This window comes from Pezoporus occidentalis, unplaced genomic scaffold (genome assembly GCF_034315485.1).
Source record: "Pezoporus occidentalis ecotype Australia unplaced genomic scaffold, CSIRO_AGI_Poc_V1 ctg192, whole genome shotgun sequence".
Taxonomy (NCBI): Eukaryota; Metazoa; Chordata; class Aves; order Psittaciformes; family Psittacidae; genus Pezoporus; species Pezoporus occidentalis.
Genome location: NW_026913771.1, coordinates 1,714,916 through 1,732,469, shown reverse-complemented (window position 1 = coordinate 1,732,469; position 17,554 = coordinate 1,714,916). Strand labels below are relative to the sequence as shown.

General features: G+C 40.7%; 2 protein-coding genes across 2 annotated transcripts in view; both read left to right on the top strand.

The window, feature by feature from the left end:
- YPEL2 (yippee like 2) overlaps nucleotides 1–17,554 on the top strand; it is a 78,487-nt gene that overhangs the window by 16,001 nt on the left and 44,932 nt on the right. The window lies entirely within an intron of this gene.
- On the top strand, nucleotides 368–17,143 carry GDPD1 (glycerophosphodiester phosphodiesterase domain containing 1). The gene is made up of 10 exons (XM_062617147.1): nucleotides 368–556; nucleotides 4,924–4,966; nucleotides 8,946–9,081; nucleotides 10,010–10,055; nucleotides 11,297–11,415; nucleotides 12,555–12,644; nucleotides 13,681–13,814; nucleotides 14,467–14,526; nucleotides 15,357–15,408; nucleotides 15,971–17,143. The coding sequence occupies exons 1-10, from the start codon at nucleotides 421–423 to the stop codon at nucleotides 16,091–16,093; spliced, it is 939 nt and encodes a 312-aa protein (XP_062473131.1). The 5' UTR covers nucleotides 368–420; the 3' UTR covers nucleotides 16,094–17,143.

Sequence of the window (17,554 nt, the reverse complement as noted above, 5' to 3'; positions counted from 1 at the left end):
CAGCGGTACCTCATGATCCTCCTCACGAGTAACCTCCGGGGTTACCAAGCACTGAGCGGTGCTCAAGCGCCAAGATGAGCAGCGCTGCAGAGAACGGTTATCTCTGAGGGACGCGGCCATGCCCCGGGGAAAGCGAGACGGGGAATTAACGCGTGCAGCCGGGAACGGCCGGCGGTGTTTGCTGACCGCTTCTACCGGCGCAGGGCGTGAGGGCGGCCGAGGGCCCTGCCCCGCTCCACCCGCCTCAGCCCGGCGCCGAGCCGCCGGCGGGTAGGGCAGGGTTCCCTGCGCCTGCGCACTGGGGGCGGCGGTGCGGCTGCGCGGCGGTGGCGCCTCGCTGGGAGCCGGGAGCGGGGTGGGACGGGACTGGGACGGGACGAGCCGGGCGGGCAGCGGGACGCAGCCGGCGAGAGGCGCAGGATGTCGGCGGCGCTGTACGTGCTCTCCACGCTGGGCGGATACGTCCTCACCTCGGCGCTGCTCCTCAAGTGTCCGGGGCTGCTCCACCGGCCCAAGCGGCAGCGCTTCCGTTGCCGGCACATCTCCCACCGCGGCGGTGAGTGACGGGATGCGGGGGGGGGTCTGCCCGCTGCGGCCCCGGGGCGCCGCTTCCCGCCCTCCCCTCAGGTGGGCTGGGGGCTGAGGGGCTCCCGCGGCTCCCCGCTGCCTCAGGGCGGCCGCTCCGGAGCCGTGCGGAGGGTGCTGAAGGGCCCCTGGGCGCTGCCCGCCGCTCGCAGCGGGCTCCCTTCAGACCTTCCTCCCGCAGCCTAATTTTAGGAGCCACCTGCTGACCGGTGCTTGATTTCAGAGCTGAATCAATCTGCGAACCCGGAACGCGTCAGCCGAAAACTGCAGGTGTTACGTGGGTCTCAAACGTACATATTATTTGCTTTAATGATTCTGAACTATGGCATTTCTCCTAATGAGAGAGGTGACTGACTGTTGCTTAAACCAGGTCCAAAGGTGAATATTCTTGCCTCTAAACGCCTATTTGCTTTGCTTTCTGATTTCAGAAGAAAGGCGGTTTGCCGTGACTTTGTTCTTGCGCCCCTTGCAGTTAGAGACTTTAAATGGTTCAGTGCTGTGGTGAAACCGATCCCATTTTGAGAGTTTTGTCTCCCCCACACACCTTGTGCCAAGGCCTTGTGGGTGGGCTGCTTGAATCTGTCTAAAACGGAAAGATGGTTTTAAAGTTTCTTCTACCTTTTCCTACGTATTGGGAGGAAAAAAATACAGGAAATTGTATTTTTCTGTCCTGTGAAGATCCGTTCCGCACTTTCCCCTTCTGCCTCATTTAGTTCATGAAAAGTCACTTTTCGAGTAAGCATGGGAGATATGTCAGGTGCCGAGTTTAACCAGCTTTCGGTGTCACATCTCAGTGCTGTGTTTGATCACGTTTGTAGCCAATGGTCCTTAACTACTGCCTTGAATTATCAAAATACAAAAGCTAGAGCTTATCTCTTACAGATTTTATTCCTCGCATTTATTTTGTTTATACATCAGACTAAGTTTTGTCGTAACCCTAGTTTTAAGTATCGCGTGAAAGGCACCTTTTGCTTTGGGGTGCATATATTAGCTGTTTCCTGGTGTTTTTTCATTCCATGAGCAAAGGTTCTCGGTTTTGATTGTTACCTGTTTGTTTGTTAATTTGCCAGCTATTTAAAAACTTGCAGATGACTTTGGAGCTTGCTTTTGTTTTCACTTCTTTGCAGTGACCTTAGTTAAGATAATACAGCCCTGAGCCTGGAGAGGAGGTGTTTTGACTAGTTGCACTAAGCACCATTGGAACAACAGGAAAGCCTTACTCAATAGGAGGATTATTCATTATGTATTCAGAGACAAAGTCCACAGCCTTTGAGTTGTTCTGTGCCTGTGTAGTGTGAAATACACCTGTGGTGGAGGTACAGCCCTTAGTATTTGGGCAGCTTGCTGGCTGTTGGGTACTGTGAGACTGAAGATCACTTACTCTCTACTCTCTGTAGTGTTTACCTTGTAACTTAGATTCCTGTGGGGCTTAAGTTCTCATCAAGCTTTAGTCATGCTGTAGCTTTAGACGCATTGTGAGGTTGCCTATTGCATTACTCCTGTTAACTTAATAGATCAAGGTAACGCTTAACTTGTTTGGCTTTTTCTGTTCTGAAGTTTAAGTCTGTGGGTTTTGATTTCGCTTCTTTCTTCACACAGGAATGTTCTTATGTTGGTTTATAGCTCATCAATGCAAGCATCCCTGAATTATTTCTTCACTTCTCTATAATTTTAAAATTAGTCACTTCTGAGAACAGTAATGAGGTCTTGATGTTCTGTGTTAAGAGTCCTCTGCCAGTGCCGGCTTCATGGATTAGGTTACAGGGTCTTTGAGGCAAGGTAGCATGATGATTTTTACAGAATCACAGAAGAGTTGATATTAGAAGGGACCTCTGGGGATCATCTCATCTGACCAGACCAGACCAAGGGTGACTACAGCAGGTTGTTCACAAGCTTGTCAAGTTAGGTTTTGAATACATCCAAGGACGGAAGCTTCACAGCCTCTCTGGGCAGCCTATTCCAGAGTTTGATCACTCTTGCAATAAGAAAGGTTTTTTTCTTATGTTTATAAACCGTGTTTCCTGTATTTCAGTTTGTTCCTGTTGCCCTTTCCCTGGGCACCACGGAGGAAAGTCTGGCGCAGTCTTCTTTACTTCCTCCCATCTGGTATTTTTACATGTGGTTAATATCCTCCAAAGCTTCTCTTCTCCAGGCTAAACATTCCAGCGCTCTCAGCCTCTCACTGTATGCAAGAATCTTTTATTCCTTAATTTTCACAGCATCCTTTATTTTCTATGGACTTGTATGAGTAGATCCGTGTCTGTCTTGTACTTTGGAGCCCAGAACTGGGCATGTCATTCTAGATGTGATTTCACTGGTGCTGAGTAGAGGACGACAGTCACCTCCTTTGACCTGCTGGCAGTATTCTTCCTAACAGCCTGTTTTGCTTACATCAAGGGGAAGAACCCTCCTTGAGTCGGTGCCTGACATTGACTCCATCTTGTCCCATGGTAGTGCTTTCAAAGTTAGAATATATAATTGCAATTTTTTGACATTACATTTTGGCTCATAGGATGCTGAAGTTTGCTGGGGAAGGTGATTTCTGTGTGGGAAATGCAACAACATAAGTGGATGAGACATGGATCCGGAGGTGCATTTAAGTACCTGTCAGAAGCCCTTTGGTCAGCCCAGCATTTTCATTTTTAAGGAGGAAAAATGATTTAACACATCAAAATCACTCGCTTGTCTTAGTTCCCTTTTCTGAGTGTGGTTTGTGGAAGCCATGTTGCTAACCTAGAATTCCTGTTTCAGCTGATCTCTCAACTTTTTTCCTCATTTTCACAGAACTCTACAAGTCAGGCTTTTTGTTACCAACTGGTTTGACTTGCCATACCTACCTCCCTAACACGTGACTTGTCAAATGAGTCACTTTTCAGTTGTATTTTTGGGACTTTCTGCCCAGGAATGTTAGGATACTGTTGGTTTGTTCACAAATTGAAGGCTGACTCAGGATTTTTTCCCCTCTCTTACCATGCAGGATGCATGGGCTGAGTTGTCACAATTGATAAGTTATCTAAAAACTTAATTTTATTGCAGTTAACTTGTAACTGACCATCCAAGTCCTGTGTGGGTTTTCCCCATCTATTAGGCAATCATCAAAGTATACAACAAGATTCTCATGCTCTATTCTATCCCCCAGTCACTTTTGCCACTTGGCTTATTCCCAGTTCTGCCCTCAAATTCCATAAAATATTAGTGAATGCCTGATCACAGAAGCTGCTGTGGATTTACTGTGTCGGTTCACGATAAACAACACAGATTGTGTCATCGTAAGTCAGTTAAGTCTTTTGTTGTCTGAGCTTCCAGTGCAAGCTCACCTGATAACAATATTAAATTGCTAGTTGTATCTGCATAGAATTGCATCGCTTTCATTAAGTAACTAAGCACAGACTTGTGTAAGGATGTACTGATGAGGCCTCATTAATAGGCAAAGCCTTAATTGGAGCTTTTATAATTGTTGTTTACAAAGTCTGTCATTCATCACTGTCAATGAGTACTTAAAATTTGCATTGATATCCTCATTGGTACGTGGATCTTCCTGAAGTTGGAATTCAGTCTATAATACTGCCAGTTTTTTGAGGGAGGAAGAACGCACAAACAAGCTTTTGCACTCCCTAACCAGGCTGACTTTCAAAGATTTTTATGGTGAGAATGATGGCTTAAAGAGTTTACTCCTGCCTGAGAGAAAATGCTTGTGCCTTCATTTCTTAACTGGAGTTGATGTGTGTTTCATTTCTTGTGTACGAGGCCTCCTTTTGCCAGCAGTACAAGCCGTCACTGACAGATTTGTGCTGTTTCAAGATGTATTCTTGCACTGAGAAAGGAGGTTGTTGCCTCTTTGAGCATCAACTGGGTCACACGTTTAGGGAATATCAGCTTTAAAGACTCTTGGGCACTTTTTTCTTTCCCTTTTGTTTTGGGTTGGTATTTCTTTCTTTCTTTCCTCTTGTCACCTTTCCTTGTGTTACTTCAGAGTTAGTGGGAGTAGACATTTTGCATATACTGTTGCTATGCTTGTGGAGCATATTGTTACAGCCAGATACAGTGCCTTTAAGGAAAAACTATATCCAACCTCTGGTAAAACAAGCCAAGACACATTTTGTTACACAAAATCCAAGATAAGTGTTCTCCCCCTTCCCTTCCAGAAGTTCTGTCTCTTGGGTCTCCCCAGTAAGTTAGTGGCAACAAGGATTTCTGACTCTAGCTTCATACTACCTCCAAATATTTCCTCAAAATATACATATTTTATTTATTATTTTTTAAAAACTATGTATTTGCACTGGGATTGAGGGGAGGAAAAGGAATTTTCACATGTTTTAGTTTTTGTTACTTTTGTAGGTGCTGGAGAAAACCTGGAAAACACGATGGCAGCCTTTCACCAGTGAGTACAAATGGAACTAATAATGTCTAAGTCAGCGGTGTTGTCCCTGTTTGCCATGAGTGAAGCAATCAATGAAGATATGACTTCAGTTGTTTGGGGCGCAGTGTCCTCTTTCTGAAAGTCATCTCTCCTTTGGGTGACTTCTGTGGATTGCTAAACATCACTCCAATTTAAACCGGAAGGAATTGGGGTATCGCAAACTATGAGTTGTACCTGATAACGTGGTAGACTGGCCGTGTGAAATAAAATCCCTGAGGCCTGATTCCTCCTGTGTTAAATAAAACATGAAGCAATACTGCTTCCATGTTTAATGGTGATTACTTCTATTAATTTATGTATCATTATAAAGTTATTTTTTGTAACCAATAGTTGTTTTTTCTAGATGCATTGATATTTCACAAAAGGTATTTCAGATCATATCCTAGACCAGTTAGCATATTAGCTAATTAGCATGCAAGGCTGGATTTCAGCAAGTCTGAATCTGTTGACTGGTCTTACGGCTGTAAGAAATCCTCTGTAAATCTATTAAAAATGTTTGTGTTGCGTTTTTTTCCCTTTATACATATGTGAAGTGAAAGCCTTTTATCTAAGGGTTTAAAATGGAGCTTGTGCCTTTTAGGTCCCCAGAGTAGTGAATTCTAACAAGGTTCTCAAAGGCATTTCAAAAGGAAGCCTATCTAAAACTCTAGCTGCCAGTGAGAAGTGACCAAATTACTTAGGCTTCTTTTTTGTTTTGATTGGTTTGGGCTTTTTTTAAATCTGCTTTTTGCTAAGTAGCCTCATCAGTTTGCACATTTCCTTGCAGGCTGAGGAGTGCCAGCTTTCCCAACTGAGCAGTGCTATTGAAAGCACTGCAGTATTTTCTATCTCCATGGAAGCTTAGCATACTTTTGTGTTTTGGTTTGTTGGGGTATTTTTCCTGCCGATCTGCCTTTTCTCAAGTCTGCTACTATGTTTTCTGAAAGTGTGTTTTTTCTGTTTCTGCTTTTTAACCATTTCTTAGTTTTCATTTAGTATCATACTGGTTTTAAATGTATGGGGCTCTTGCAAAGTGAGTTACACCATAACTTATTTTTATCTGATTCCCAGAAGTGAGTTGTAGTATTTGAAGTAAGGACTGTGCCAGGAGTCAGATAATGTTTTGTGGTAACACAGACATTTGTCTGACTCTCCTCTGACCAATCTAATTATTTATAATTATTACAGTGGTAACAAATGTGTTGAGGTCTGCTTTTTGAACTCATCACAGCTGCTGATGTCAAAGTTCAGTTACTTTGAGATTGATTGTATAAAGGCATTGTACTCCTGCAGAAAGCAGAGTCAGAGCAATTACTGCATTAGGCAGTAGAAAGTCTTCTGGCTTCCTCTGTCAAGGGGTAAAGGCTTTGTCCTTCTTATGTGTTCATTCCTATCTCCACTGGTAAGCTGCCAAAAGGAACTGGGGAGAAAATTGGTGATCTGCGTGGTGAAAAATTAACGTAGATTGGCTCAGAGATCTCATATGAGCTAATCCATCATTTTTATGCATCAGATTTTGCATGAAGCCTGCAAGAGCTGTTTCTGCAGGTTTGGACACACAGCCATGTTTGACTAGTGATGTAGTTGAATCCAAAAGAGGATGCTTGTCTGCAGCATAAGACCTACCCCCTTGGATTTGCCTTATTAACAGTAACCTAAGTATTGACAAGCAGATAGTTTTATTTATGCTATTAGCTCTTTAACAGCAATTGGAGAATATTTAATACTGTTGCATGAAAAAATTATTATAGTAGTACATAAAGCATATGAAAGGAGAGGCCTTAGTGGTAATTTCAGCCTCTAACTAGCTTAATTTATAAATATTCTGGAAAGCAATTATAAGATTTTTGTACCAAAGATAGTACTTCTTTGTTTTTGCATGGTAAAATGACTAATAGATGTTTTCTGGGGGGCTGTAATCATGTTATATTGCATTTAATTGCTGCTGTGTTGGGTTTAGATTTTAAAATAACTGATCTTAAGCTAAGAGAGACACTTTGTGCCTTAAAGTATTTGAGGATCTGGCATAAAAGATGTCATAAGGATTTAATTACTAGTTTAGTAGTCCCTAACAGAGGCATGTACTTCAGCATTGTCTTGACAGGAAGCTGCTAAGCAAACTCTCCAGGTATTTTCTTGTTGTATTTCCTTTTCTTTTATGTACGTACTTTAGAGAGAAAGCTTTAAACACTGTTGATACAGGAATAAAAGCATGAGATCAACTTAGTATTTATAAATTCTATACATTGTGCTACATTAGGTGTTGCCTAGTGGAATTTAATTTGCAAAGTAAGGCTTTTCTTAGATAGTTTCTGGTATGACATTTTACTTGAAAACAGTTGGGAGTTAAACACAGGTGCAAAGAGCTCAATCATCTTAATTTGCAAATGGGAGTCTGCTTCACAACTTTTGTTCTGGAGCAGTTGGATCTGAATCCAACACATTCTTCTGAATCTGGAGAGATCTGAAGTCTTCTCTGGAGTCCTGTACATTGATGTGTTATTACAGAGCTGCAGAACAAACTGATTTCCAGCTGAAAAGACTCGGCACTTTAAGGGAGCTTATTTAGCAGCAAGCTGCTAGTAAGAGCCTGGCAAATTCCCAGATTTGTTAACAAGGAAAGTTGTTGTTCTCGTTTTTCCATGTAACATCACTCCTGAATTTCTTAAGCAGTAATATTTCTAGTAAATTTGGCTGGTTAATTAATAATACATGGTACTAGCTGGGAACATCTACAAATTTGGCAGATCTCCTGCAGTGTGTTTGGAGATGCTGTTCCTCAGGAGACAAAATTACATGGAACAGGCTGTGTATCTTTCATGTGTAATAGGATTTTGTTCCTCTCCTGATTCTTAATTAGTGGCACTGGGAAACAGTTAATAAATTGGTTTTAATTTGACAACTGTCTTCTTGGTCATTATCCCAGCTGGACCAGAAATCGTGTTAAACGCTTAAAGGAGTATGTTCAATTTTTTTTTGTTTTTTTGTTTTGCTTTGTTACTGCATTTGTGAATGTTTGCGGTGCATCTGTACTTAAGAAAAGGCTGCTAGTGAAGTCACAGAGCTTTGGGTCTTGTATAAACTGTATTCTCAGATGTTACAGGTTTGTTCATAGGTGGTTAAAAAGGAATACCCTGGTGTTTTGAGGGAAGTGTTAATGCTTCAGGTCAGGACTTTCAGCTGTCTGCTGGAACCTTCTGAGTATCTTTTCTAAGGAAATGAGCAATTCACTTCTTGTTAGTTCTTCTCTAGTGTGAGGTTTCCTGTACTTATTTTTCATCGATATTATTACTGCTTTCTTTATGCTTATGAGCTAAGCTTTGATAGAGTGGATTTGGAATTGGATTAGAACTCTTCAGAGCAGCAGATTGGAACAGGAATAGATTTTTTTTTTCCTTTGAAAAATATGACTGGCTTCCAGTGGTTTGTCTTTTTTTTTAAATTTAATATTGCAAATTTTTCATTAAAGTATTAAATTTTCTTAAATGTCATTTTGCCAGCCAAAATCCCCATTGCTAATTTCCTGATTAACTTAAATCAAGTAAAAAAGGGCTTTCACATCCCTGTCACTTGTTGTCTATGCTTCCCACAAAATTGTTTTTTTTTAAGAGCTGTCTTCTTCCAGTGGTCCTAATAAGCATCACTGAAAATTACTTTAGAAGTCAGTTTCTGAATCCTGAGGTGGTAAGCTGCACTCGACAGCTACTTGATTTCTATGGAAGATGAAGCCAAAGCTTAAATTGTGTCTCTGATTCATGATACCTTGTTTGTTCTTGAATCAGCTTTCTCACTGCAGCAGTTACTTGCTTCTCGCTTTGTAGCAAGATGGTGAGGAATCATTGCATCATAAAGCATCCAAAGTAATTCCAGTGGGATTAGTTTAGTTGAATAACATGTATGTGATAGTTTTGGATCTTTACCAAATACATGTATGGTTCAAGGCAGGCTTCTTTGCTTCCAGTGCGGTTAATATAGGAACAGACATGTTGGAGCTGGATTGTCACCTGACAAAAGACGAGCAAGTGGTGGTGTCCCATGATGAGAACTTGAAGCGATCAACAGGAGTTGATGTCAACATATCTGACCTCAAATACTCTGTAAGTTGAAGGAAAAAACAGTAGTGCTAGATGATGTTTAAAAATGTGTGGAGTGACTGGGGTGGCAGGGAGCTCGTGTGCATGTATGTCTAATATCCAAAATCTGAGAGGATTCATCTCGTCTTACTGAAAGAACAACTTAACTTGGCTCCACGTGTAGTCAGAGGATCACACCCAGCACATTTCCAGAGGGTAACTCCTTCCAGGAGCAGGCTGAAGACCTGTCTGGAGGTAGGCCTGCTTTACCATACTGATGGCAAAGGCAGCTTAATCAACAAGCTCCTTTTCGTGTGACCAGCTTTTTAGTGGGACAGTGGGCAGGTGAATCCCACCTGCATTTACTATTTTAAAAGTCTGTTTTACAGAACTGTCTCCCCATCTGATATTGAAATGGAACTATCAGAATTTTCAGACAAGTATCTGGAAATCATAGAATCGTTAGGGTTGGAAAGGACCTTAAGATCATCTAGTTCCAACCCCCCTGCAGTGGGCAGGGACACCTTACGCTAAATCATATCAGCCAAGGCCTCGTCCAACCTGGCCTTGAACACTGCCAGGGATGGAGCATTCACAACCTCCCTGGGCAACCTATTCCAGTGCCTCACCACCCTAACAGGAAAGAATTTCCTGCTTATATCCAACCTAAACTTCCCCTGTTTAAGTTTTAACCCATTACCCCTTGTCCTGTCACTACAGTAAAATGTTTTGACTTATTCAGCTACAGGTAGCACAAGTCTAAGAATGCCAAATAGTTCAAGTAAGAATAAACAGTCATAAAATAAATTACTTTGTGGGCAAGAAGATTTTAAAAAAAGTTTTGTCTTTAAAGTTAACTTACATGGCTTATGAATATTTTGTCTTTTTTCAAAAAAATGGATGATTACATTCCCACATTTGAATTAGTGTTCCATTTCCCTTTATTTTTAAGGAACTGCCACCATATCTCTGCAAGCTGGATGTCACCTTTCAGAAAGGTAAGTTTTTGTCTCCTGCTCTTTCAGTTTACAGTAAGTTTCCATTATTGTAGTATGGCAATTTCAGATTGGCAAAGGGAAAAGAGGATTTGCTTCTCTCAGTATCTTGATAAGAGAAGTTTTAAAGGGAAAATACAGTCCTAGGTTTAGAAACAAAAATAGATTTTTTTTCCACATCACTTGGCAGTGATGAAGTTTAAGATGTTGTATATCTCTTCCAAGTAAACATTTCAGTTGTTTGCTTGTCTACTTCTTGCAACTGCTTTCTAGTTCCCTTGTGAGTTCTCCAGAAGGTGCTGATTGAAAATTTGTTGTCCTGAAAAACAAAGAGAAGGTAGAAGAAAGTTTCTTTTCCATATAAGTGTCATTGTGCTGGTGCACTCTGAGCCTGAAGTACTGCAAGATGTCAGATAATACAGATGTCTTCAGAAGATAAATGAAAAGAGCAGTAGTAGTTACTGTATGTATGACAAAGTTCGGTACCAGTATTGCTGCAAGAGAAGAAGACGTATTAAAAAACATAACCTCTTTTCTTCTGAAAACTGATTTGTGGGATTGTAATTTGAATAAATCACACAGGCTAAAATTGACAACATTGCCATCTAGAAAAGGCTATGGAGATGATAGCAAGTGTGTTTGCTTGAGGGGAGTTTGTGACTGTCTTGTACAACCTTTCCAGATTTCAGTTGACCAGCAAGCAAATTTAGTGTTAAACTTTTCTGTTCAAAATTGCAAAATACTTAAAATACGAAGAAGTGGCAAGAGCCTTCAGGTAATTCATTAGAGCCATTAGCAGTTTCATACAATAAAGTTTGGGGGTTTTGCCTTCTCTGCCCTTTACTCATGATGCTTATCCAGTAAATTTTCCTAGCAGAAGAAGTTGTTGTCATTTTGTCACATTCCATAGTCATCTCATTGCATTTGGTATGTGTTAACTGAGCCCATGTTTGCTATTTCAGGATTTTTAACGATGCCTGCACACCTACTGTTGCTAAATAATGAATTTCATGAAGTTAAAACCTAAATGTACAGTATGCTCAGGGCATTTTCATTATGACCTTGTCATAATGAATTACAGCCAAGTGAAGTAAATTCCTATTTTTTAATAGTTTAAAAACATGCTACATCTAGGAACTATATACTTTTTCAAATGTTAAGATAACAAGTGCTCTGACATCTCAGCTTTTATCTGTGGTATATTAAAAATGGCCACAGCAGTGACAACCTTCTTGTTTTCCCAGAATGTCACTGTGAGGGAAAAGATAACCGTATTCCACTCCTGAAAGAGGTGTTTGAGGCATTTCCACAGACTCCTGTCAACATTGACATCAAAGTGAACAACAATGTGTTGATCAAAAAGGTACATGACAATCCATGCTGAACTGAGACTGAATGTCACGTAATGATGTTGAAATTCCAAAGAAGTTTCTTGGATTAATGGCAGTCTGTGCTCTTGGGCTGCTTCATCCTTCATGTGTTAGATCTTGCTCCATGTATGAAGTGATCTCGTGCAAAATATCCAGCAAGCAGCTCTTTACTGACCCTTTATATTGACGTGAAACTGATGCTACACTGCTAGAGACACATTTGGTTTGTACTTCATGTGAAGGGTCTTGCTTGCCGCAGGAGCATAAAACCAAAGTGTCAATGTAAAGATAAATGCTCATCACAGAAAAGGAGATCTGCTTTCTGTCAGATACTATTTTGCCATTGAGTTTCCTTAAGTTCTCTAGGGGGCTTTTTGTAGTGCCCTGGTTGCATTTGAGGTAGAGTTAGTTTTCTTCCTGCTACAGTTTAGCTTTAGTATGAGAATAGTGTTGATAACACACCAATGATTTAGTTGTTGCTAAGAAGTGCTTACCTGAAGTCAAGAACTTTGTCATTTCTCATGCTCTGTCAGTGAGTAGGGGCACAAGAAGCCAGGAGAGAACACAGCCAGGACACCTGACCTGAATTAGCCAAAGGGGTATTCCATACCACAGCATGTCATGCCCAGTATTGAAACTTAGCGGGGGGATTGGGTGGGAGCCACTGATCGCTGTTTGGGGACATGCTGGGCATTGGTCAGCGGGTGGTGAGCAGCTGTAGTATGTATCACTCATTTTGTCTTGGGGTTTATTCCCCTCTCTTTATTTGTTATGTTTTACATCAAATACCGAACTGTTCTCTCAACCCAGATTCTTTTGCCTTTTATTCTGGTTCTCCTCCCCATCCCACTGGGGTACTGAGGGGAGGGAGTGAGCAGCTGCGTGGTACTTAGCTGCTGGCAGGGGTTAAACCATGACATTTAGGTATAATGGTCTTTCCTTTTATCTGCTGACCTGATCATTTGTTTCTTTCCAGCCAAAGCAGCACAATCCTCTTAAGATGGGAAAAGGTATAGAAGAGCTATCGTTAATGACTTGCATAGTTGGAAAGTAGGAAGTAGAGTTTCCATTAGGTAATGCTGCACATAATTTCAGTGAATACATCTGAGGGTTCTGCTTTTTTATGTTGCAGGTTTCTGAGCTGGTGAGTCAGTATAAGCGAGAGCATTTGACAGTATGGGGGAATGTCAATTACGAGGTTGTATCAAAGTGTCTTAAGGAGGTAAGACCGGGTCCAGCTAAGCTTCATTCTTGCTTGCTTGTTACTGTGTGGTGACAAAATGTACAGCAAAGCACGCTGTAAATCAATATTTAGTTAGCTATGCCCGACTTTCTAGATGTGATGGGAAATTTTGTGCTTAGATATATTCTGCTTACTGTGCTGTTAGGATAAATCAAACACGGTTAACATCCATATTAAGCTTAATCATGTTTTATTCTTGTTCTGTAAGATTTAGGGAGGCATGATTTTATGCCAGGAACTGTTACAGGCTGGTTTGCACATTGTTCATCTGCTACAAAAGCAATTTTTCTAAGGATTGCTTATTGTCTGTCTCTTTTTATGAAAATAATGGATGTGGCCACTAGCTGACGCACAGTTACATTGGTATAAAGCTGGTTTACAGCTGTAGATGTTATTTCTGATTTATTTATTTTTTGAGGAATAGTACCATTTAGAATTAAATTAAAACTTTGTTTAGTCCAAAGGAGTTCTGCACCTGAGTGAAACTGATCTAGTTGAGGGTATGGATATTGTTCTAATTTATCTATTCAGGGCAACACACCATTTCTTACCTGAAAAGCACTTAAATTTGTTCATTTTTGTGACATCAATACCCAGATATTTTAGTTCATAAACCAGCATCTTTAAAATGTGTTGTGATACAAGTTGATGTGATATCAAGCTGTAACAAGTCCTGTGCTAAAGCACATCCTCTTCTTTGTGATAATACTTGTCTGACAGAGAACATGTAGTCTGGAAAGATGGTGAAGGCAGGTAACAAACACATTACTGCAGCCAGTGAAACTTTGCCTTTTCAGGTCCCTGTTGCTCCTTCAAACTGCATAAAACTGTTGCTTGGATTACAGGTTACAAGGAAGAGTAATTTAAATTCAGTGCAAGCATGTCATAAACAGTTGGCAGCTTAATCTTTAGGTGCAAGTGCTAAACTTTAAATATAAATATGAATAAACTTAATTGCAACAGACTCAACTATCTACCAAGGTAATGTAGAATCTTGCTTTCGTGGTTCCTGCAGAATGCTGATATTCCCATCATCTTCTGTTTGCAACGTGTCCTCCTGCTTCTTGGCCTGTTCTACACCGGTCTGCTGCCATTCATTCCTTTCAAGGAAGAATTCTTGGAGATTCCCATGCCTTCAATCATCCTCAAGTGAGTTTGAGTGCATTGGTGGGTGCTGCACTGAAATGATAATAAAGCAAGTGAATGATGATGCCACCTTGAACACTGGTTTAGTCAGCATCCTTGGACTGAGGAGACTCTTGTTAATTTAGGCACTTCTGTATATTCCTCAGAGAAAACTGTGGAACCCTCCTCCTCTGTAGTTAACCTGTCGCTGTCCAGCTCCAGGTTACTCACTTGTTCATGTGGGGTGCCTGTGTACACCAGTGTTTTGTGTTTACAGCATTTCCTATTCCTACAGATACCTTTACAACTTGCCATCTAGATAGTAATATGGAGCAGTTCCATACAAATAACTAATTCTTGCACTTTTCTCCCTCTTTGTTGAGAACAAATTAATCTGATTAAGGCCAAGAGGCAAGTCATTAGTAGGGTAAATACAAGTTTTCACATGCTCTTTTTTTATCATACTGCACTCAAAATGCTGCTGAATACCCGTCTCTGCTGCTTCTCTTAAATGCGGCGCATTCTCTTGTGTAACCCAATTCTAAATCACTGTCGTAGTGAAATTGCTGTTCTAATTTGAGAAACTGCAAGATTAATTCTTCATGTTCCTTTTGCAGGAACATCTTAATATTTTAAACTGTGCCCTGGTAATCTTTCGTTTTCTCTTCCTCAACAGGCTGAAAGAACCACAGAAGGTGACAAGAAGCCAAAAATTTATTATCTGGCTAGCTGACACGTAAGATTGTATCTGATTGCATTTTCATTTCTATTTGCCTATATTTTAACAGTTGGCTCAAGCAACCAAGACTATTGCTATAGCTACTTGTGTTGGAGTTTAATTATTTATTTTCTCAGTTTCCTCTAGCTTTTTTGTCAGTACAGGATAAATCATACCCAAATCTTATGTAGGCGTTCCTGTATGCTTTTATTTTTCATAAACTGAAACATACTGAGGTGCAGTAAGTGGTCATTATTCCAATTTAGTCTGTTTCGTTTGCCATTAACTGTGGTCAGCTAATTAGCATGCAAGTAGATTCAGAATGCAGCTTTCATGTTTCATGGGATTGTGACTGTTTCATAATGTTGTTAGAGGAGATGCTGTTTGGCTCACATGGAACACTTTGCATTTGAAGAATATCCATGCTTCAGAGGCAACTTAGTAACGCACTTTGAATGTGGTTGCAGTTAGTTTCTTCTGGCTCTTCTGTGTCTGACATCTGTCAGCTTGATTTCCTAAGTGGCCAGTAGAGTTAAAATCTCTTCTGAAAGCAAAGGGATTAATTCATCAGACATGGTGTGGGGTACATGTACAATGAAGGAGTCTGCTGGATTTGATCTGCAGAAGAGTTGATACAGATACCCATAGCTAATGCAGATTTCTGGGTACTGTGTTAATCAGTCTTGAGTTGCTTGAGCTAAAGGTTTTCTATAATTAGGTTTCTAATCTCTTTCGGAAAACGTTAAATGTAAATGCTGTATGAAAAAAATCATTACAGAGCATCAACATGCATTGAAAATTTCATATATACTTCAAGTTCTTAAATAAAATCATGCTCCTTTCTGCAGACTGCTGATGAGGAAAGCACTTTTTGACCACCTCACTGCTCGAGGCATTCAGGTACAGTGTGGCAAAGAGAAAGGAAATGTGCTTTAAACATAGTGAGAATTTGAACCAGCTGCATGTGGCCTTAAGATGGGTTTGTGTTCTCCCCAGCATGTTCTGTGTGTTGCTAGGTTATGTGTTGCTTTTTGGTTTCTGAGCAATAGCTTATGCTCTTATATTTGCAGTTCTGTTGCTGCAAAGCAAGAATTGCATGTTTGGAAAAAAGCTCTTTAAATTTATTTAAGATCCACACACAAACACTTCAAACTTAAACGTACAAAATCTGCTAAACTGCTTACCTGTCTGGGGTTTAACAAAATAATTGAATACAAATACCTGAAGTCTATGAAAGTAATGAAATGGAGTTGGAATCACCACTAGAAAATGCCTCCATTTGGAGGGCAAGGGAGAAGTTGGATGTGTTTGTGTGTCTGTCTTTGGCATCTGAGTGTAATAATTTATTGTTTTAAATACATGTGGTGTCATCTCTCACATGAAATAATTTAAGTCAAAAGTCACCTTTTTTATTTCTTTGAGTATTTCCTGGAATAATTTGTCTTTCTATCCCATTTTACAGGTGTATATCTGGGTACTGAATGAAGAACAAGAATACAAGAGAGCGTTTGATCTAGGAGCAACTGGAGTGATGACAGACTATCCAACAAAACTTAAGGAGTTTTTACATAATTATCCAGCATAAATGAAGAAATCCAAGGAAGTTCTTGCAGATTGTGAGCCAAGGATTTTCTCCATTAAAAACAAAAAAGAGCAGCATACACAGATCACCTTGAAAGATGTAACTGGATGATCTGTTACCTTGTCATCAGGTTGCTACCTAATGTAAAGGCTGTCTATTTATTTTAAAACTTTAATTACATAGTTTACATTTGTAAATAGCTCATTTAGCAATAGCACACTTCACATATAGTGATGACTAGGAAGAAACTTGCTGGATTGGATACCTGTAGATAATAAACGTTATTTTACCTGTCACAAGTGTTCCTAAGCAGATGTCAAGACATGTCAGTTATCCCAGTTATATTCTAGTGGGCAGAAACTAAGGAATTTCTGAAAGTACTCTCTGTGTATGCATTTCTTGTCTTGCTTTTAATTTTCAGATAACCTGTAGGGCAAAAAAGAAAACGCACAGGAGAAGCAGAAAGTGGAATCTGTGGCTAGCCGAACAGTGTAGCATGTGAAGTGTAGTCCATAAAGGTGGTCACTTTTTTACCAAAATGAACTCATTTGGTCAGTGTAGATTTACTCTTTTATTCTTACTGCTAAGAATGTTGAACCTGAGTTGCAGCTGTACATAGACCCCTTTCTGCTGTGATGGCAATGCTGTGACTCACTGGTCAAGTTCCAAGTGTGGTATTTAAGCCAGGTTCTGGGTTTGACGCTGACTTCTACTGCAAGAGTCTAGGTTTGCTGCTGGTTCTGACCTGCCTGTCAGGCTACTGTGGCATGGCAAAACCTGGCTTTCCAGGAAGGAAGATTGCACTTTCTGGAGATTACACTTATTTTGTAATAAGTAGTCTTTTAATGGAGGAAACCAATATTCTAGGAGTCTTTTGCACATCTGTAGTTCTAACATTTGTGGTCTTGATGATGGAAAGTTGGTTTTAGGGTGAGGGACCAAAGAAGACTGTTTGGTCAGGAGTTTCAGGAACAAATTTAAATGTTCCTATTAAATGAATTCACCCAAAGCAGATTTATATGTGTACTTATAAAAAGAGCAAGTGTCAATCTAGAGTGTATAGATTTTAGTCTTTTCTCTCCACAAAAGGGCCTGTCTTTTCTAAAGAGCCTGTAACCTTCCATCCCAACACTCCAGTTGTAGGAACCATCCCACCATGTTTCTGTGATGCCTATTGTATCATACCCCCGTAGACGTGCACACATCTCTAATTCCTCTTGTTTGTTCCCCATGCTACGGGCATTTGTATAGAGGCATCTGGGCCGAGCTCCAACTGAAGCCGGCTCATTGGCTGGAGCGGCTGGGATATCTCTACAGTGCTCCGAGCTTTTATTATAGGTTCTGGCAACTGACTGGGTGTGTTGGGACGGAACGATGCCCCCCTCCCCCGACACATCTAGTTTAAAGCCTCCTTGACCAGTCTGGCAAGCCTCCTACCAAAACCGAGCAGCTCCACCAGCCCCC